Source organism: Cyphomyrmex costatus, unplaced genomic scaffold (genome assembly GCF_001594065.2).
Source record: "Cyphomyrmex costatus isolate MS0001 unplaced genomic scaffold, Ccosl1.0 scaffold166, whole genome shotgun sequence".
Taxonomy (NCBI): domain Eukaryota; kingdom Metazoa; phylum Arthropoda; class Insecta; order Hymenoptera; family Formicidae; genus Cyphomyrmex; species Cyphomyrmex costatus.
Genome location: NW_017275674.1, coordinates 370,087 through 390,537, shown reverse-complemented (window position 1 = coordinate 390,537; position 20,451 = coordinate 370,087). Strand labels below are relative to the sequence as shown.

Genomic DNA, 20,451 nt, shown 5'->3' with positions numbered 1-20,451 from the left:
AATGAAATAAACTGGGTTTCGATTTTAAAATATTTTTATGATTATTTGCCATCAATACCTGTTCGATGCGGGCGACGCGCAGTAAACAGTAAGTTATAAAGCCTGTTTTGGTAAGCCGTATATTTCTCCAACCGAGAGGTGTCGGTCTCGCAGTGAAATGGCGGTTCAAAGACGGAATTCGAATATGATAAACTAACAGCTTGGAACGAACATCTCGACGTGCTTGTACTACTGATTGGAAAACGGCCAAACCGTGAAAATTCCTCAAACTGGTGAACATCCAACAGCCTCTGATAGACATTCCAAGGATGGAAATGCGCAGTGAATTTGTTACTTGTTTCTAGCTTTTACATATTACGATATTACCGTGCATTGGCCTGTGGGAGGCCTTCAATTTGCTTTTTATTTAATCGAAGATAGTCATCTTGTATTACGGATTCGACCAATGTCAAATTTCGCACAAGGGCACGAAGTTTTATACCGCGTAAAAAATGGATCAATTAAAACGTATTCGAAAGAATTTACTTCGAGAAAAGTAACAGGCGGAAGAGAGATAGACATAAGTTCTGTCCTTTTTCTCTCTTAAGTTGAGCGCGCAGCTCTGACAGATTTTTTTAGCAGGATCACCAAATTTCCATGGTGGAAATATACAAGAGTACCTGATATCAACTCTCGAAATATATCAAAATTCAAAAGTTTCGTGTCACGTGATGCGATGGTCTGTTCTTTTTTGACTGAACTTTTGCACCAGTTCAAACAATGGGCGCATTCAGCAGAAAAGAGCGCTACGAGAGCGCTCGCTGTTATTGGTATATTCTTCCAGATTTAAATTTCTGATTGGATGATCTAGAAGAATACACCAATAACAGCGAGCGCTCTCGTAGCGCTCTTTTCTACTGAATGCGCCCAATGCAGAAATAAAGAACGAACTTCACATCACAAATATCACATGTGGTGAACGTAACCTCATGAAACTTGTCAGACCAAACTAAATGTAATAATTCGAAAACAATTTCGAAATTTTTATCAGTAAGAGTATATACATTTTCTCGAGTTTTAAAATTTTTGTATATTGTTGATACGATAATTATACACAAGAAATTAATGTTTTTTTTTTATAGATAAATTATAAATTAGCGATATATACCAAGGATATATCAAGGAACATAAAAATAATGACCGAAAATGAAGAACCTATCATCTGCGTGCCCGGTAATTATTTATCCATTTTTAGCGATGTTGATTTGATTCACAAATATTAAACTAATTTTCCAATGTTTTTTTCAAGGTCAAAGGTTATGTGTAGCCGATAAGAGTAATGTAGCTGGTGCAGGGACATACGAGCAGCAGGGTTACATCTATTCGAAACTCGCTGGCATCGTAAAATTAGTGACAAATGACAAAGTATAAAAACCTTCTGTGTTTATATTTAACTCTTTAGAGCTGACGTTAAAATGTTATAGTTACACCGATGTTGAGTCTGAGATTGGTTTTAATTTAAATAATTAATGTTTTTTAGTTGACTAAAAGACATTAGTTAGTTTTAAACCAAAATGACACACTTTGTATAAAAAAAAAATTAGTACTAAGTTTATTTTAATAGCGATAATTCAAATTTACAGATATAATATTATTGGTAGTATTCATAGTCTATTTTTATTTTCAGACTTAAGTAATCAGTTTTATAACACTAATGCAGCTTTTTGATTGGTTAATAACTTTTTAAAACAATCTCTAATAGAACTGTTTATAAATATTGGTTAAAGAATATAATTGGGGAGTGAGACCAGATCCACTGTCAAATCCAAAAGAATATAATGGAATAGGTTTAATATAAACACATGTTATCTTTTGAGAGTTAATATACTAAAATAGAATTTTTTTTAATGCTCTAATGTTTTATTTTCTGAAAAAAATCTCTTTCTTAATTTATGATTAGACTTAACCAGATAACATAATTTTTTTAACTATGATTAATCATTGAACTGATGGTTTTATAATTAATAACTTTTAATATCACTGCTACGAAACTATCAGTTTAATGATTAATTAAAGTAGCTAGAAAAACACAATTTTTATATTATTATCAAGTTAAATGGTTAAGTCTAAACCATAACTTAACTAGATAATGAAAAATCAGGTCCACAATTGTTATAGATTCGTACAGTGGAGGTACATGGTATAACAGAGCAAAGCATTGTTCCTGCACCAGGAGACATAGTGACGGCCATAGTCACTGTAGTAAATCAAAGATTTTGTAAATGCAGCATTAAGTGCGTGGGTGACATAGTCTTAACAAGACCGTACAGAGGAATACTGAGGAAGGAGGATGTTCGAGCAATTGACAAAGACAAACTAGAAATGTACAAGTGCTATCGACCTGGAGATATTATTCTCGCGAGAGTTGTATCCTTTGGTTTCACTCTGAAACTAAACGTTTCAAGAATTATGTGTATAATTTTTCTTATACCTCTTGATAGATGCCAATGACAGAAATACATACTTATCAATTGAGCACTGCAGAAAATGAGTTAGGAGTAGTTATAGCTCATAGCGACGAAGGTAAAAAAATCGGTATATATTGCCTTTGTTGGCTTATTTTAACTTGTTATCTTATAGGTATAGCTATGGTACCAATCAGTTGGACACAGATGCAATGTCCAAAATCTTTAAGTAAGGAATTCCGTAAAGTTGCTAAAGTTGTACCAGAACATATAGTGGCAAAACAGATTGAATAATAAACTACAAGTAATTAACTTTTTGACTAATATAGTATATTTTAGCTATTTAGATAATTATACATTTTGTGTATATAAGATCTACATAAGTGAATATAATTTTTATATATTGCTATTAAGGATAAAAATCAGTAATTTGGAGCAAGTAAAAGTCTCAAATATTTGAACTGAATTCCTTTTATGTTTTTATTTTTTATATTTGACCTACATACGCATACCATGCCAGCCATAAAGTCTAATTTTATCTATAATATATTATATTTATATAAGTATATTATATTATATTTAATTTTTCATCTATTGCATATTGCTATTAACATAATTCTGATGAAATTCTTTCTTCATATAATTTTTTCCGAACGGACGCGCGTATTCGCCAATCTTTAAAAATTAATATCTCGTTAACTATTGCTGCAATCTCAAAATGGTACAGGACTTTTCGACTCAGTTCGGTCTACTCTACCTGCTCATGATAGGTGATTCGCTCGATTAATGACACCCTGTATATATATCTATTCCACACCTCTTCTGTTGATTGCATTCCATAGCAATGAGTGGCAGCACTGTCAGTATTTTAATATAAATATTTATTGTATGGATGAAAGTCTATAGTGTTTGTTCCCTAGATTCTAACATTTTACATTATATTGTCATTTGATAAAGTAGTGATACAAATAACCAAAAATGGCAGAAGCGTCATTTTTTAAACCATCAGACACTGAATCACTGAATTACACTCAGGGTAAGCGCTCATTGTAATTTATGAGGTTATGTATTCGATCTATGTGTGTATACACATGGAAATGTACAGATAAAAATGTTTATTTATAATATTCTATAACTGTCATTTCTGAAATTCATTAGCATAAATAGTAAATTGATACCAAATATAAATATAACGTTGACAATTTGATACTAAATAAATATAACCTATGAATTTCAGTATTATTAAAGTGCTTGTTAATTTAATTTGTGATACTTCTATTAGGATTGCGTTTTAAAATTGAAAATTAAATTCAGCGTGCAGTTTACACGATTGAACATAACATAAATTTACATCGAATTATTTAAGTATACCAAAGCCATTAATAATTCAAAGCTTATTTTTTTGTATATTATAGTTTTAAAAGATATTTTGTTAAATATAATACATCTAATTTGATATATTGCATTGTTATTAATATATCTAATATTTGCATACCTTGGTAAATTTTTTTTTAGAATATTTAAAAAAAATTTTTGTATTATTTAATAAGTTTTTAAAATTTTTCAAATCTTTATATAAATTAGATTTTAAAGCAGTTAAAAACTCTTTTAAAAGCAGTCTGCTGAGAGTGTTTAGCTTTTCAGGAATTTTTCGTAAATATGAATTCTGTAATTCCAAGATTTTTAAGATACTACGTTCTATAATTTCCAAAAATTTGAAAACATTTAAAATATTTTCCAGAAATTTTCATAAATTAAAAAATATGACAAATTCTGAAAAATTTTATGGATATGAAATTTTTTTTGGATGTTACTTTTATGTTGACACAATAATTGCATATTAAATACTAAATTATTAAGTAAAATTAATCATATACTGTATACAAAATAAATGTTAAACGAAGTTTAAATAATTTGTGTAGAAATTCGGCAGATGATGCATGGATTTGGTGACAGTAGCGAACCATTGTTTGAATCTGCAAAGATTATAGAGGATGTTGTGCTACAACAAATGAAAGCAATTGTTAGAAGAGCTTGTGAAATCGCAGACAGACGATCTAGTTCGAAAAAGAGCAATATTATTAGTGGTGAAGATCTACTCTTTTTATTGCGTAAAGATAAGATTAAGCTTCAACGGATTGTAAAATATCTTGGTAAGTAAACAGAACAATTTTTTAGTTATGAGGTCTGCGCTGGACTATGATAAAACTTTTGATCTTATTTTTATCAAATTTCTAATATATATCTATTTCATTTTAAGTACAAATACATATTAGTTCAGCCATAAGAACAGATGTATGCATATGCTATTGACTGCGATCCACTTAGTACTTCAAACACTACCGAGCATTTGTAGTACTGATATGACTGGTTTATTTGATGCTTCGAAACGCTCCCAGCAACTCTGATACGTTATTAATACGTCATCATTTTCTCCAACTGCCTTACCTCGGGAGATGGGTTGGCTGGAGCGTTCACGTAGCAATTGTAGCATTCGGAACAGTAATGGACCAATCCAAACACGCGTTTGGAGCGTAGCATTGAAAGTATTTGGAAGAAGCAAGTGGACCGCAGCCATTATTTCTTACTTCAAATAAGATTTTTCATCTTTCAGAACTTAAAGAATTAGGATCCTCGGTTCAAAAACTTATTACAGTGAACGATGTGCCACAAAATGTCACGAATCCTGAACAACTGGAAGGTACCAAGAAAAAAGTGCCGTTTCAAAGTTTTCTAGAACAGATTGACAACACAGGTGAACTTATGGAAAATTCATCCTCGGTCGACGACGTTAAACGACGTAGATGCATTCGTGCGGACATAGCGTCAAGGTCCATGGATGAGATGCATTACATGAAATTCAGTAAGGCACGTCGTGTGTCTTTTGCAAACAAAAATCGTCATAAATTCAGCGATTGGATTTGCGCGGATGGTACTATCTCAATTAGAATAAAAATGAATCACAACCTACATTTTATTATATTTTAAATACTGTATTTATTTAATTATAGGTGATGTTACCGTATCGAAGCAAGCATACACAATTTTATCTTATCTTGCATATGAAACAGTTGCTCAAATTGTTGATCTCGCATTCTTAGTTCGGCACGATCAGGGTAAAATGCACGGCGATGCCATAGATCGGCAACGACTCAATTATATTAATCCATTTACATTCAAGCCGCGTTATCATAGCAAGGTATAGTTGTAAAAAAATCAAACTAATATTGAACAACATAATGTATTATTTGTTCTCTACAGAATTTTGTAACGAAACCGTTAACTCCTTCGGAGATAAGTGAAGCTCTGAGAAGGTATTGGTCTCCACAACTAGATATGACAGGTCCATTTAATAGATGGTCTATGAGAAGACCACACTTGAAACTCCTTTCATGTTAGATGTAAAGATGTGAAAAAGGTAAGAAGTGCTTGACATAACTTAAAATGTGCAGTGCTAAAATTGACTCGTATTTATTGACATTTTCTTGATCTCTTGTACATGTGTTTTATTTTCCTAAATTCTAACTTTACACACGAGATCATATTGTTTTTTTTATCGCTTTTTTTTTTATTATATTATAAAAACGAGTAAAATGATCATATATGTAATAATAATTATACAGATATTTATGATTCTCCTTAAAATAATTACAATTCTCTGTACATTTTACATTTGATATATTATAATCCCTGATTGTTTTTTAAAAGAGATAAAAGACTGTTATTATATTATTGTAATTACTGCCAGAGTGATGATACATTGTACTTTTCGTAAAATATTCGAATCTTTTCTTTACCCACGCTTTGGCGATGTAATGTAATATCTTAAATCCAATATGATGTACTTATTCCACACATCACAAACTCGTATATTCTATCTAGTCACTTGAAAGTTTAATATAGTAAATAAAATAATATCTACAAGATCTTCAATTAATATCATCAGTAATTGCCTATTTGTCTTACGAATTTACACAAATGCTAATTTTGTTTCTATATCATGGTGAGAGTAGTGTTGATACTCGTGCTTTCCCTTCTGCACCTCCGGTTATACAAGTTCCAGATTGATTGGCAGTCGACCAGTCGCAGCATAGAGTACCTTTGTGTCCGCCTAGCTCTAAAATCTTTCCTTGCGCACCTGGTGGCATCTGACGAAACGGGAAGGTCGGTTGAGTATATAATATTTAAAAAATATAATACACCAGAATAAATTTTTTAATATTATATAATCAATCGATATTAAGCACGTGTGTATAAAATATTTTGCACATACCTTATATATATTTCCTCCAGTTTGTGTGCAGAGTAACATATAATTGCCAGTCTGATCAAAAGTAAATAATTTTCCATGAACTGGATTTTTCTCGATTTTAATTTTGGTCTCCCACAAGATCTTTCCAAAGTGATTCAAGCTTCTTTGGCATAGTTTACCGTCCTCACTTTGCGCACATATATTCGTAAAGTCATTAATTAACTCTATATCTATTATTGGGCTAGAGTGGCAGTTGAGATTGTCTATTATCTCGTTTCGCCTCAGATCATGTATCAGTATATTGCCGTTGGACAATCCCGTGATAAGTAATTGGCCATTATGATTAAAAGCGGAACATAAAGCAGTAACGTTCTGTTCTAGCGGCAATGTTCTTTCGAGCTTCTTCGTTTTTATATCATACAGCAACAATTTTCCTTCATTTCCATCTGACACAGAGCAAACGAAGGTAGATTCCGTCGGATTGCATATTAAAGTGACGATCCGCGAATTGTCGTGCTGGATATCCCAGAGCGTTTTACAGTCTCGCGTGTCGTGCAATTGAATTAAACCATTATTGTCGCCATGCAGAAAATAACGTTCATTTTTCGATATCCAATCCAACGAGGTGATAGCTTTGTTAGAATTTGCCGTAGAAGAAGAGAACGTAGTAACAGTCCTGATACAAATAGATAATAAGAATCACGTATTTTAATTAATGCTATATTGATAGACAAAGTCATATGTATAAATAAATTTCTTACTTTGGTGAAGGAATCGGTGTCCATACTTTAATAACACCATCGGCGTCGCCCGTTGCGACATACGATCCACTCGCATTACTTTTGCATTGAATTATAGAGGTTTTGTGCTCTGTATATTCCTCCTATAAACGTCATGCATATTGTATAAAGATGATTAATGTAATAAATAGTAGAAACAGTAAAAATTTCCCGAGATTAGTAATGTTCTTTAACCTGACTTAAAAGAATATAACTGGAGTCTATTTTTTCCTTAGTTTTTCTTTCGATAGCAGTGTCTATAGAAGAGTCTCTTTTCCTAGAACTATTTAATCTTGAATCACAGCTGATGCTCCTCTTAGCGACCGCCTCGGACTTACTGATCGAATTCACCCGTCCTTTCGTATTCGTTCGTTTAGTTGAGACCATCTCAGATTCCGTATTTTTTTTTATGTTTGTTGCAGGCTTTCTACTTAGTATTGGACTAGACCCACCGCCAATATTTCTTATGAGATTCCTCAGCGTCTTTGGATTTTCCAGTAATGGCGACTCTCTATTATTTATAGATATCATTAATTATATTTATGTTGTAGAACTTTTTTTCATGAAATAACAAACATACTGAGCAATAATGTAAAAATCATCCATGAGGGGGGGTTGCTGAGGTGCCGGACCTGGATTTACATCCCATACGCTTTCTATTTTAACAGAATCGCTCAACCGTTGCCTCAATGTTTCATTTTCCTCTTGCAAACGTTTTAATTTATTTGTGTCTTCGTCAATTGTGAGTAATGTTGGCTGAGGCATACACTAAGATAACAATATATTAAATTTCTCGTCATTCGTATTTATTTTATATTCTTGTATTATATTTTGTATCATAATCTTTATGTTTTTTAATTTTATTTTGTTACAACACAAAAGGAGGTCTGTGTTTTCTGTAACTAAACTAGTACACTTTTGAAACTTAAAGTAAAATAGATATATATTTGGTATTTAGCAAAAAGGAGAAAGAAAGTCCTAGCACAGTTAAGTGCAGGAATAAAAAACAGATCTACCTACTTATGTAAAGAAATTGATTTTAGTTTTGCAATGCAATAAAAATACTTTTTTTACTTACTTGAAAGATTGTTGCTAGAAAATTATGTAAGGATACCAACATAGTATCATGCCACTGTTTACTAAAATGGACCGAGTAAACTGGATTGTCTTCGGGATTTTTGATAAAGGGAAAAGCTGCAATATTACAAAGCATATAAGATGATCTTCTAAATCTGAGATATAAATTCATAATGAATGAGAAACATACCAAACCATTCCTTCCATTCCGAATGGCCCTGTAGTTCTGGTGTCATTTTGGTGAAAAATTCCTGTATCTTGTCTTGTTTACCATTCACAGCTGCGTTGACCAAATACATCTTTAATACGGAATTCTCCAACTTTCTTATCGCAGGTGTAAAATGACTTTCTAATCGGCAAAACATTCTAGTATCAAAATGTCCCCATAATTCTCTCAGCGACGTCAGATCATAGGTATATATGTGTTGCATTAATTGATCGATTATTTTATCTACCTGCTCAATCAAACATTATTGGATATTAAATTATCTTCCTGATATAGATTTACAATTTTTTACTAATACTATGTATAGTTCTAATACAAATATTTCAGTGCATATATACTATAATACTTTGTATAAAGAGCATGATAAATATTATATACAACAGTAGAATAAAGCAAGCAGATAAAAATAATGACGTAAAAACAATTGTGCAACTATCCTGAACTCAATTGTCTTGTTCATGTAATAAGGCATACTCTTATTTGGTTGGATACTTTGTTATTTTGCAATAATCATTCTCACCCTAAATCCCTTTTCCTTTTCTGCTTTCAGATCATTATCAAAAGTCTTTAAGGTCTGACTAAAACCCCTGAAGAGCAAATACTCCTTTACCAATTCGTCCACATATTGCACATGAGACATTTTCCCTCCAATTTCTTTGAAATGTTATTTGGTCGATACAGCTTGACAGCTGTATACTGTCATCCTTCAGCCATCTTGGTTCTCTACTGAACTACTGCACTGAACTGGACGCACCATGCACACGGCACAAGAAACGCTTCGTTTCGATGTAGGATTGCCAACAGAAAGTCTTACAATAGAAAGGTATGTAAGAGTTTATATCGACTAATATATTCCTCGAGCTTCTCGAGGCATCGAACAATTGAATCTATTTAAAAAAAGTTACATTTAAAGAGAAATTAATTATTGTACAATAAATTATTGTACAAAAAAGTACCAAAACATTTCAATATTATTTTATATTAAAAATTAAAACATCTTAATCAAAATTAGGAAGAAAGAAATATATAAATAAAATTTAATAATTATTAAAGTGAAATTATTTTTTTATGAAGTACTTTGCTGGTAAAAAAAAATTTGATTAAAAACAAAAATGAATTATCAGAAATTATTAAATACATTTAGAGAAAATGAACTGTTATACCTATTTGAAAAAGAAAGTTTTGTGTTAAAGCAAAAAATTAAACGTTTCAAAAATTATGAAATTATTATATTTTAAATTATGACATTATTTATTTTACAAAGATGTACATTATTAGTTCAGAATAAGTTTAATTAAAAACAAAAAGAAGAAAATATCATAAAAATTATATTATATTTGATGAAAAATTTATTAATTTAAAAAAGTATTATCTTTATAAGAAAAAGCTTGATCAAATACAAACAAAATAGAGAAATGTAAAGATGATGAATTAATAAACAATTAAAATAATTTTTTAATGATTGATTAAAAACAAAAAATACAATGAAAATTCACAAAATCCAAATTATAGATTTTTATATAATAAGAAATAAGTGTAAATATTAGAGTCTGAATGTTTTAAATGTTTATTTTGTATCTATCTCGTTTATTCGCCAAAGACAACAGTTACGTAATTATCTACTTTTTATATTAGGATCGAAGTTCAAATCCACTCAGAATACATATATACATATATGTATATGTATTATATTATATTTGTATCATTACCTTAAAAAAGACAATCACAATTGCAAATTAGAAAATCACCGAGAATATCTTTATCATAAAAATCTCTTTCAACTAGATTGTTTGAAATTGTCGTTAAAAACTTGTAAATTTTTCGTATATCAGTACGTATAAGTATGCAGAAAGGTCGCCATGTCTCTGACAAGAGATAATAGACTTGAGAGAAAAACATTTACTTATAGGTAAATTCGATAAATAATAGTTACAATAATATTAATATCTTATTACAGCGATTTATACATTTAGCTCATAATTTACATGGATTTAATTTTCAACAAGTTGTAAAATGACAAAAACGCTATACATGTATACATTCATCATTTCACTTTTTCGCTTGTTTTCAAGAAAAATAATATTCCTGTTTAGTAGACATTATTTTAATTGTAGATTGAACTGTATCACACACAAAAATTTTTTTTATATAATTACTGTAAAAGTTCAACAAATAATTTCATCCTCAAAAAGGCACGAGTATTTTTCTTTATCGCGAAAATCGGAACTTTCTTGTCACAGGCTTCAAGTTCCTTTATTATTATAATTACATCCTATTATACAACGATACACTCGCAGCAATTATGAAAAAAAAGATTTAATAAACGATTTTATAAAAAAATTATGAATCTTCAGTTATAAAATTCTAGAGATTCAAAAAGTGAGCTTTAAATTTTTTACAGATATTAATTTGAAAATCAGTTATTCCAATTTTATGCAAATGCAGTAAATTTTTATTCCTTTTTTAATATAAGTTTTTAAATTTATTTTTTCTAAGCGTAGATGAGACATAAAAAACTGAAAAGATTAGAAATTATCATAATGTGCAAATTAAACACACTTTTTTTATACGAAAAAGATATAAATAATAACTTTCTTTCACAATCCTAACGAAAGGATTATCGAAATCGCGAAATAATTTATCATAAATAACCGATTAAAATTTAGGATAAGTTATTGAAATGTCTTGCAAATTCCGCATTACGCGGAAAAGGACTCGAAAGGAGAAATTACAAAGTCACGCGATAAATTCTATAGAATATACAAAATACCAGTTTTTCCTTATGTTTATTGTCAATAGACGCTAAACTACGAAAAATAAATCGCGAGTTGTATTGTTACCCGCGAACATTTGGCAAGAATGGCTGCAGAGTAGCGATAGTTTCTTTGTTTTTGATGTAGGTATTACTTTGTGTCAAAAATAAGTCCTCGCAATCCATCATATTCATAACTACACATTATCTGGAGACATCGCTGTAACAGGCATTGACTGTAAATTGGAAAATTACGCTAATTCGCCAATAGCTTTGTGGAATATAAAATAGGAGATATATAATATAAAATATATTAATATAAAATAAAATATAAATGTCATTTAAGAAAGGAAAAAGTATGGCACATTTATCATTTATGTTTTTATAATTGTACAATGTCATAATAATTATAAAACTTTATACAAATTTAGTAAATATATCACAAAATTCTAATATTGTTAGAATTATTTTTTCTCGTACTTTTAAATTTACGTCAAAAATTATAAAATAAAACTATAATTAAAGACAATTGTTATTCCATTCCAAGACTACAATTAAGAATAATTGTTATTCCATTCCACTATTGGTGTAACAGATGTAATTTATTTATCAAACTCTTTCTCTCAAAATTGTTATAAACCTACGAAACGTCAGGTAAAACGCAATTAAATTATAATTGTGCGTATTTCGAATCAATTCATTTTGACACTTTCGTTGGATTATACATAATTGTTTTACGAATTTCAATCGTTTATAGCTCCATCTTTTCGAGCACTTATCAATCGCGATGGCAGATACAGTTAGATCTCCAGTTTTCATAAAATTACTAATTCTGTAATTCTGTATACTGAGAAAAAAATATTCTAATTTCAAAAAAATATTTCTTTGCTCGCGTATTCAAGAAAATTATTTTTTTGGTTTAATAAAAGTTTTTTTGAAATTAAGATATTTTTTTACTTTAAAATCTTATTATTTTAAATTTATATAAGAAAATCTTAATTTCAAAAAAAAATTTCATTGATCCAAAGAAATAATTTTTTTAGAATACAAGCAAAGAAATATTATTTTAAAATTAAGATTTTTTTTCAATGTATCTTTGCATTCGGAAATATATAAGTTTACCCTTATAGAAATCTTATATTGATCAATTTAATATTGAAAGACAGTGATTAATTATTTTTATTGTTCAGTTTTAATACTCAAAATAAATAATAATGACTAATATGTCTCAGTATTTTTTTTTTAAATGGCCAATACTACATGTCAGAGTATTCGAAGCGATTTTCACGATATAGACGTGTAGCGTATAGTGCTTCAAAGATTTTATTGTCACCGAGACGATCGGGACCGTCTTTAAGAGAAATTTGGATATCCAGAATCTAATTTAGGTCCCATGAGACAGATTATTTAGATCTGATTAAAATTCCAAAATCGACTGTCCGCTGCACTTCTCTGCAGGTTTTAAGAGTACAGACGGTCCTGGTTGTCCTTCGAAGCTTGATTGCGTGTGTACCGCAATGATTACCGTGTCATCATTGCGTTGCATAAGCCAGCGAACAATTATTCTCTTAAGGCCGAATGAAGAGAGAAATAGAAAAAGAGAGAAAGACGCATTTCGCTCTCGCGAGAAGCGAGCTTGAGCGAGCTCTTGATCAAGACGCATAAAAGTTCCTCCTGAAAGAAATGCATCTATAAGTCAACATCCTCCTGCTTTGCTCTGGGCGCGATCTTTTCGTCGCTTCCAGACTCCTTTACGTTCATGTGGACGTCCGCGACTTCGACCAGCGGCGGTGGTGCCGGTTTCACCGAGTTGTCATCCTCGGCGACTTCAAAACCGATCGTGGCTCCGAGTTTCTGGCTCGCTTGCTTGAATGAATCCGATAGCATCACCTGATAACATGCGATTAAGCAGATTCAAAAACATAAAGAATAAGTAATATATATATATATAATATATATATACATAATATATTAACATTTTGCGGTTGGTATTAATTTTGATTGGATTTATTATTATTATTTTTTTTTTAAAGAATTGCTCACCTGCACGACGTTGATGCACATGGATGTTAGCGCCAGACCAAACACCAAGTATACTATTGAACCCATCATGTATACGGGATACTAAATAAAAAATGAAACCATTAAGTTCTATAAATCGTGGATTTTACAGTATTTAACACTTCATTAACTAAGGTTTACTTTCTTAATTAACGAAACGATTTACGAGTGAAAATAAGCTTGTGAGAAATAAAGAAAATACACATATACGGTGCGATATACAGCATCCCTTGAGAGAGATCTTGCAGGTTAAAAAGCTTACCATCTGAACGCCACCGTGAAAAAAAGATATGAGAGTAAATTAATCGTTTGCTGCATAAGATGGAAACTCTGTCGAGAGATTATAAATAAAATTCGAGAGGCGAATTCAAAGAGGCGCTAAGGGCAAATTAAATGGAATTCGTGGATTCCTAATATAGCACAGTCATGACAATACTAAATAATTGACAACGCTACGTATACTTACAAAGAAATATAGGAAATAGTCCTCTGAATTTAATATGTTGTAGTCTAGACCTAAATAAAGAGATAAACACGTATCTTTTTAAGTGGCCCATATGTACTATTAAGAAGTGAAACATCCCCTTGAAGAAAATCAGTAATATTTTTCAAAAATATCGTTGAAACTACGAAAAAATATAAAAAATTTTTTTACATAAAAATTGAACGGTTCTAAAAGTATTTTATAATAATAAAAAAAATTGATTTTAATTAATTTTTTATATAAATTAAATTTAAAAAAAAATTGTTTATCGTTATTATAAAGTATTATTAAAATTATCTAATTTTATTTATTTAATAAAAAAGTTTTTCTTATAGTTTTGATGATATTCGCTTAGAAAAAAATTAACTACATTTAGGTACTTCACTCCTTAAAAGCGTATGGACACGTATAAAAGATTCATGTCTCTTATTTTGATTTATGGTAAAAACCACAACATACCAAAAACTCATTAAAATCGAAGAGAACATTTCCCCGTATTTTTTTGTTAGACAAATACACTAATTATATAACTTTCCACTAATTTCACTCAAGTAACTCTCATTGATCTATATTTCGGTTTCGTGCGATTTACCTCACGGTTTACAGTGACCATTATTCATGTCTATCAAAGTCAATGAAGAAATCACAAAATAAATTTTTATCTACGAATTTATGAAGAGTATTATTATTAATTACTTATTAATTATTAACACTTTGATTTGACTAAATAATGTTTAATTCGAAAAAAATTACCTTTGGCACGTAATCGCCGAAGCCGATAGTGCTCATGGAGATGAAGACGAAGTAGAAGCTCTCGAAGAAATCCCAGGACTCCCACCTGGAGTATAAAGTGGCTCCTATGAAGATATAAGCCAGGAGAATGACGATTGCCAGCGAAATTGGTAGATTAAACTCGTCATCGACAACATACGCCGATAATGCGGGTGTACCCGGTGTACCTGGCGTGTTGGCGTCCACATTCAGGACTGTCTGCGGCTGCTGGACTTGCTGCCTTTGCAACTCGTCGATCTCGTCTGGATTCATCTGCGAGGGCCGCCGTAACTTGGCGAGATCGTAAACGAGTTGCACGCCCTTCATAACTTCCTGCGATAACAGTGGACAAGATAAAATTGTTAAAAATAATAAAAGAATGTTTTATAATTTTCAAATACAATTAAACATAATTTTTAATTTTGTTTGAATAATCCTCGCACGTCTCTATTTTCTTTATTCTTTATTTAGGTTTGGAAGACATTAATTTTTACTTATTTGAAATTATTAATCGACTCGATAAATGGACAATTGAGTAATTGAAGATAAAAAATAATGCTAAAAGAATACAAAAGATGTACTAAAAATGCACGATATTAAATCATAGATATTGTGAAAGATTCTAGGATTTGGAAATTGGATTAATTTCTTTTTTAATTAATAAACTTGGTTTTGGAACAATTTTCTCTTACAATCTAATCATTTTACCTGGACAGGCACAGTGCGACGGACTTTACGACAACTACCAGTGTAGTATAGTCTTCTTACAAATGCCCAGAGAAATTTTATACCGCGTGTGAATAATTTACCAAAGTCGGCCAAAATGATGAGAAACATTGGGATACCGAAAATTGCATACACAATCGTGATGGCCCTTCCTGTGTCCGTACTTGGCGAAATATGTCCATATCCTGTAATAAAAAATCATCAGTTATAGTACTGTAGCATAATCTATATAATCATCTCTTGTAGTATTAGGTATGTTGATGTACTAGTGATTGATTTGAGCCATATTAAAATTTGTATTCAGTATCGTATTTTTATTTATATTATATTTAATATATCTTTGTATGTATAGTGTAACAAATTATATACATATAATTTATAATCATTATAAATTATATAATTATAAAAATAATTATATAAGTTTGTCATATAAATAATTTTATCTCATACAATATAATATAATACGATATTGCTATGTATGTATAATTATATATGTACATATTTTTTTTATATAATTATGTATATACTATATATTTTATTTTATTATGATAAATATAATTGCCAAGTTTAATTATACGACACATGTGTAATGGAACGAAATCATAATGATGATAATTTATTTTGTTTGCATTGGTTTCTGAATCGTCGCAAAAGCAGCACGTTTACGCACATCGCGAGTAAAGTCTAAGTTTAGATTATTCAACAGAGCTAAGTCAGTTGTGTTCTCGTAAACAAGCTGCAATTACCTCATGATTCAGTGAATGCAATCGACCGATTTCATTTATACGGTCAACGTATAAATGAATAACATAAATTTGAATTAGAACGTATTTTTGCTGCGTGTTTATTATCTAATCTAATCGAAAGACCTTGCTTATTGTGAACATTGTACAATACGAGTCAATGACATCGAGCTTCTGGAGTTATCCTTACATCTATAATCCAATCGCGTCTCGGCGATCAAGATGATATAAACAACAGTTACAAACTATTTAAACGAGTTTAAAGAATACTATTTTTTTAAATATCGTGAATTTGTTAATGAATTTAAATTAGGATTTGTCAAAATTTGTTTAACTAAAAGAGCAAAGAAAATTCGTATACTTTAAACAAATGCTTTGACTTTTTTACATAATTTATTTTTATTTTTCCGACGTCTGTACGTTTCTTTTAATGATTTTAATATGTAGATGAATACCATTACAATTGCATTCGTATGTCGGAAAATCAATACGGAACTTATAAAATGTTTGAAGTCAAACGCAATTCGGGAAGTATACGTAAAACTTTTAAAACATAATTATCTTATATAAAATGGACAATATAGACGATATTATGCCTATAGATAAAGGAAGACTTTTAGAAGATGATCTCTTCATATCAGGGAAATTATTCCCACCTTGAGCTTCTTCCAAAACAATGTATTCTCACCGATAGTGGTGATGACAGTGAGACAATACACGACGGCATTCAAGAAACTCCAGCTCTTTTGACCGCTATACGTATGCAAGCCAGCTTCATGAGCTATGTGAAGCTGTTCCTCGAACTCCATCAGCTTCCTGCGCGCCATGCTCTTCCAATCGTCCTCCCTCAAATTGTGACTGTAATTCCACAGAGTATCTAGGAAATCACGCTTTACGCGTTTCACGCCACATTTATAGAATGTTTCGAAGGCACCCTCGACGAAACGGAAGACGAAGCCGCCGAGACCGCAGTAGATTATTACGAGTAGTAGTCCGGTTATGCAGCGATTACGCAGCCGCCTGATGATCGTAGTCTCACGTGGATTCTGCGCCACGAAGGTCTTGAACTCGCTGACGATATCTCTGAGAGCCCTGAAGAAATCCAATAGAGTAATCTTCTCCAAAGCTTCTTCCTTTTCCACTTCGATCTCTTCAACTTTTGGAACGGGCTTCGGTTCGTCTTCAGTCTTCTTCTCTGTAACAATTTCATCCTTCTTCCAATGCCAAAAGAACAACCAAGAGAACCATGATTGTTTCTTGTCAGCTACATTGCAAGATTGCGTTACATTCTGAACAATGTCCTCTTGCTCGCTCTCGCTGTACGTCTGACTGAACTTTCGTCTCCTCAAGGAACTAACTTCAATAGCGTCTTGAAACATGTCTTCCGGATCCAGGATATTGCGTTCTCTTAACATGTACTCTCTCTGAGCCCTCGCGAAATCCTCGATCAAGCTTTCGTTACTCAGCGGGATGACTTGTTTCTTTATCTCGATCGAGGATCTCTTCACTCTTCGCTCTTCGGCAGATTTCTGCGGCAAATCCTCGCTCTTCTTCACCATTTTCGGATCCTCGTCTGCATCTTCGATCTGACTGCAAGGTCTCAAATGTGGCACGGGATCATCTCTCGTTCGAGACTCATATTCGAACTTCTGCCGACTCGGTGACTTCTTCTCTCGGTGACTTCTTCTTTCGGCGTCCTTTTGCGCTTCCGGATCACTGATTCGACTCTTTCCGCTCGTCTTTTTGGACGACCTGGACTTGACTGTTTCCGGTGACTTTGTCCGTCTTTGAGTCGGCTCACTCTTTTCGTCCTTTTCGTCACTGGAGTCTGACCGGCTATATCTCTCCACGCGTTCCTTCGACTTCCTTTTAAGTCGCCTTTCAACCTTGCGTACTTCAGCAGGTCTGTTGGTCTCGCTGTTTGTTGTTTCTTTCGGTGTCTGCGATGTCTCTTGGACAGCACTATCCTTAACTACTTGAACAATCTCAGACCTGATAATGTCTTTCTTTGTGGTACCATCATCAAATCTCTTCGCTATTTCGGTGATCTGCTTTACCGGTCGCGTGCTGTTGTCGCCAGTTGCTACAGAGTCAATGTCACGTGTCTTCAAAGTATTTCCATCCGCTGACTTGACGGCCACTTCGGCGCGTACAGCGATCATGTCATCCACATTCACAGAATTCCTTGCTTCAGTTTTATCCTTTCTTCTAGCTGGACGCTGCTCCCGATTGTTCTCTCCCTTATTCTCTAGTTCTTTCAGAGACACTTCCTGCTTCTGATGTTGTGACAGTCTATTTTCTTTCTGTTGCTGCTCCATTTTCTCCGCTTCTTCAGCCATTCTCTCCATTCTGGCGCGCCTCTCTTCATCCTCATCATCTGAAGCATCTATATGCGAAGCAGCACCCCTTGATAAGGGATCAGGAGTTTTCTCACGCTTCCTGGCAGCTGCCTTGCGACGTCTATGAACTGTGTAACTGTCTTCCATCGCGCGACTCTTCGTCGTCGCCGTCGCTGCTGTTGTCGTCGTTGTCGTTGTCGTTCGACGGTCTTCGTGTACACGAGAGAAACTCTCGCAACAAGAACTCACTCGCGAGGCCAGCCCCAACGAGGCCGTGACAGAAATAAAACGGAGGCTGCTCCCACCATCTGTCACCACCACCACCGTCGGCACGGTGACGTTTGCTGCTACCAGCAACGGTGGCGGAACCAGATGACCGGCTTCGCCGCAGCGGATATCGAGCGGGGACATCACGCGCAATCGAAACCGCGGCTTTGGCGTCGCGACGCTGCGCCTGCACCACCGCAACCCATTCGGTCGCCCAGTTCCGAGGTTACACTGCACCATCAGAATCGGGTAACCCTTTAATCTTATGACCTCGTCAAAAATGAAAATCTTGTACTGGAGTCGTCTAAAAATGCGTCGATTGTCCAACGTCGAAAATTTTTTAGATTTTATGTTTGATAAAAAATAATGACGAATTAATGAATAATTAAATATAAAAATTAAAAGATTAAGGAAGAAATAAATGAAGAAATAAAAAATAACAGATAATTAATGTATCCAAATAATATTAAACGAACAAGTCGGAACTACTTCGTAAAAAAAATTAATATTTTAACGTCAGTAATATAGGTTACTAAAAAATTTACAAGGATTAAATTATGGTAAAATTATGCGATTAAATAGTAAATACGTGTATATCTGTGTAATACTATATTTATAAATGCTTTATAATTATGTTCATAATTATATAGATGACATATATTGTATAGAAGAGCCTAAATTATTGTCACATTTTGTAGTTATTACTACTGAATTATTATGCTTTTAACAACAATTAAATCCAAGCGGAACAATTTACGAGATTATGGAGAAATTAACGAAACAAAAGCGGCCAAGATAGACTTATATTGTAAAATGTAGAATAATAATTAAATTATTATCTCAAGTAATAACAAATTAATTTAAATGAAATAATTAAATAAAATGAAATTAGTGAAGGTCGGAATTTATAAAACAGTTATTTTTATATATTTATATCAATAGGCTAAAAAAAGAACATTTTACTTTAAAGTTTTGATAATTTTACTAATAAATAAAAAATAGATTTAAAAACAATATCATCTTGTTCTATGAAATATTTATGACAAGGTTAAAAAATAATTTTGAATATGCAAATACTCGTATTCTTATGCAATAAATATCCTTTGTATAAATAAAAATGGTAATTATACAACGCATTCAAATAATATTGAAATCATAAGCAAAAACTTTTGTAAAAAATTAATTTAATTATTATGCATTTATCATATTTCATTAACGATTCGTGGTCGAACGAAACTTATGGGTCAAAAATACAATATGCAGAAACATGTTTTCGTCTACTCTCTAAATTATACCAAAATAATAATTTTCAATATCGCTTCAACTTAGCATCGCAACAATGTTGCACAATATCCATTAATAATTATCATCACTGCAACGAAGATAAAAGCATGAATGAAATTAAATAAGAGTTTATTCTTGTTGTTTTGATGGAAAAGATATATTCGCACATTGTCTGCTTGAAATGTATGCATTTTCATTTTTTATAACAAAAGTTAACAGTTATTTTGCAAAAATGTACAGAGAAAT

General features: G+C 32.0%; 3 protein-coding genes across 6 annotated transcripts; 1 reads left to right on the top strand and 2 right to left on the bottom strand.

Moving 5' to 3' along the window:
* Nucleotides 1-958: 958 nt before the first annotated feature.
* On the top strand, nucleotides 959-9,397 carry Spt3 (Transcription initiation protein Spt3). 4 transcript variants are annotated; one of them, XM_018537192.1, is made up of 7 exons: nucleotides 959-1,029; nucleotides 1,122-1,212; nucleotides 1,289-1,404; nucleotides 2,158-2,406; nucleotides 2,481-2,562; nucleotides 2,620-2,748; nucleotides 4,367-4,408. In XM_018537192.1, the coding sequence occupies exons 2-6, from the start codon at nucleotides 1,176-1,178 to the stop codon at nucleotides 2,736-2,738; spliced, it is 603 nt and encodes a 200-aa protein (XP_018392694.1). In that variant the 5' UTR covers nucleotides 959-1,029; nucleotides 1,122-1,175; the 3' UTR covers nucleotides 2,739-2,748; nucleotides 4,367-4,408. The 4 variants fall into 4 exon arrangements, with proteins under 4 accessions (XP_018392694.1, XP_018392693.1, XP_018392692.1 ...); XM_018537191.1 differs by lacking the exons at nucleotides 959-1,029; nucleotides 1,122-1,212; nucleotides 1,289-1,404; nucleotides 2,158-2,406; nucleotides 2,481-2,562 and adding exons at nucleotides 5,059-5,376; nucleotides 5,456-5,643; nucleotides 5,706-5,862; nucleotides 7,898-7,972 and having other exon boundaries at nucleotides 2,681-2,748; nucleotides 4,367-4,597; XM_018537190.1 differs by lacking the exons at nucleotides 959-1,029; nucleotides 1,122-1,212; nucleotides 1,289-1,404; ... (1 more) ...; nucleotides 2,481-2,562; nucleotides 2,620-2,748 and adding exons at nucleotides 3,344-3,480; nucleotides 5,059-5,376; nucleotides 5,456-5,643; nucleotides 5,706-5,862; nucleotides 9,329-9,397 and having other exon boundaries at nucleotides 4,367-4,597.
* Nucleotides 6,139-9,621, bottom strand: LOC108771820 (WD repeat-containing protein 91). Its single transcript, XM_018537188.1, has 8 exons — nucleotides 9,299-9,621; nucleotides 8,743-9,007; nucleotides 8,554-8,669; nucleotides 8,056-8,243; nucleotides 7,671-7,986; nucleotides 7,458-7,579; nucleotides 6,718-7,372; nucleotides 6,139-6,592 (listed from the first exon to the last, which is right to left on the bottom strand). The coding sequence occupies exons 1-8, from the start codon at nucleotides 9,416-9,418 to the stop codon at nucleotides 6,443-6,445; spliced, it is 1,932 nt and encodes a 643-aa protein (XP_018392690.1). The 5' UTR covers nucleotides 9,419-9,621; the 3' UTR covers nucleotides 6,139-6,442.
* Nucleotides 9,622-13,219: 3,598 nt separating this feature from the next.
* LOC108771817 (trichohyalin) lies at nucleotides 13,220-19,007 on the bottom strand. Its single transcript, XM_018537185.1, has 5 exons — nucleotides 17,004-19,007; nucleotides 15,555-15,757; nucleotides 14,829-15,179; nucleotides 13,574-13,654; nucleotides 13,220-13,420 (listed from the first exon to the last, which is right to left on the bottom strand). Exons 1-5 carry the CDS (start codon nucleotides 18,799-18,801, stop codon nucleotides 13,220-13,222), a joined length of 2,634 nt encoding a protein of 877 aa, XP_018392687.1. The 5' UTR covers nucleotides 18,802-19,007.
* Nucleotides 19,008-20,451: the final 1,444 nt, after the last annotated feature.

Coding starts and splice junctions, on each gene's coding strand:
- Spt3 (XM_018537190.1), top strand. CDS start 3,423: ATGGCAGAAGCGTCATTTTTTAAACCATCAGACACTGAATCACTGAAT. Junction 4,598..5,058: donor ACGGATTGTAAAATATCTTG/GTAAGTAAACAG, acceptor TTCATCTTTCAG/AACTTAAAGAATTAGGATCC. Junction 5,644..5,705: donor AGCCGCGTTATCATAGCAAG/GTATAGTTGTAA, acceptor TGTTCTCTACAG/AATTTTGTAACGAAACCGTT.
- LOC108771817 (XM_018537185.1), bottom strand. CDS start 18,801: ATGGAAGACAGTTACACAGTTCATAGACGTCGCAAGGCAGCTGCCAGG. Junction 15,180..15,554: donor GTCGCACTGTGCCTGTCCAG/GTAAAATGATTA, acceptor CTGTTATCGCAG/GAAGTTATGAAGGGCGTGCA. Junction 13,655..14,828: donor TCGGCGATTACGTGCCAAAG/GTAATTTTTTTC, acceptor TTTTTTATTTAG/TATCCCGTATACATGATGGG.
- LOC108771820 (XM_018537188.1), bottom strand. CDS start 9,418: ATGTCTCATGTGCAATATGTGGACGAATTGGTAAAGGAGTATTTGCTC. Junction 9,008..9,298: donor AAAAGGAAAAGGGATTTAGG/GTGAGAATGATT, acceptor TTGATTGAGCAG/GTAGATAAAATAATCGATCA. Junction 7,987..8,055: donor GATTTTTACATTATTGCTCA/GTATGTTTGTTA, acceptor TATAAATAATAG/AGAGTCGCCATTACTGGAAA.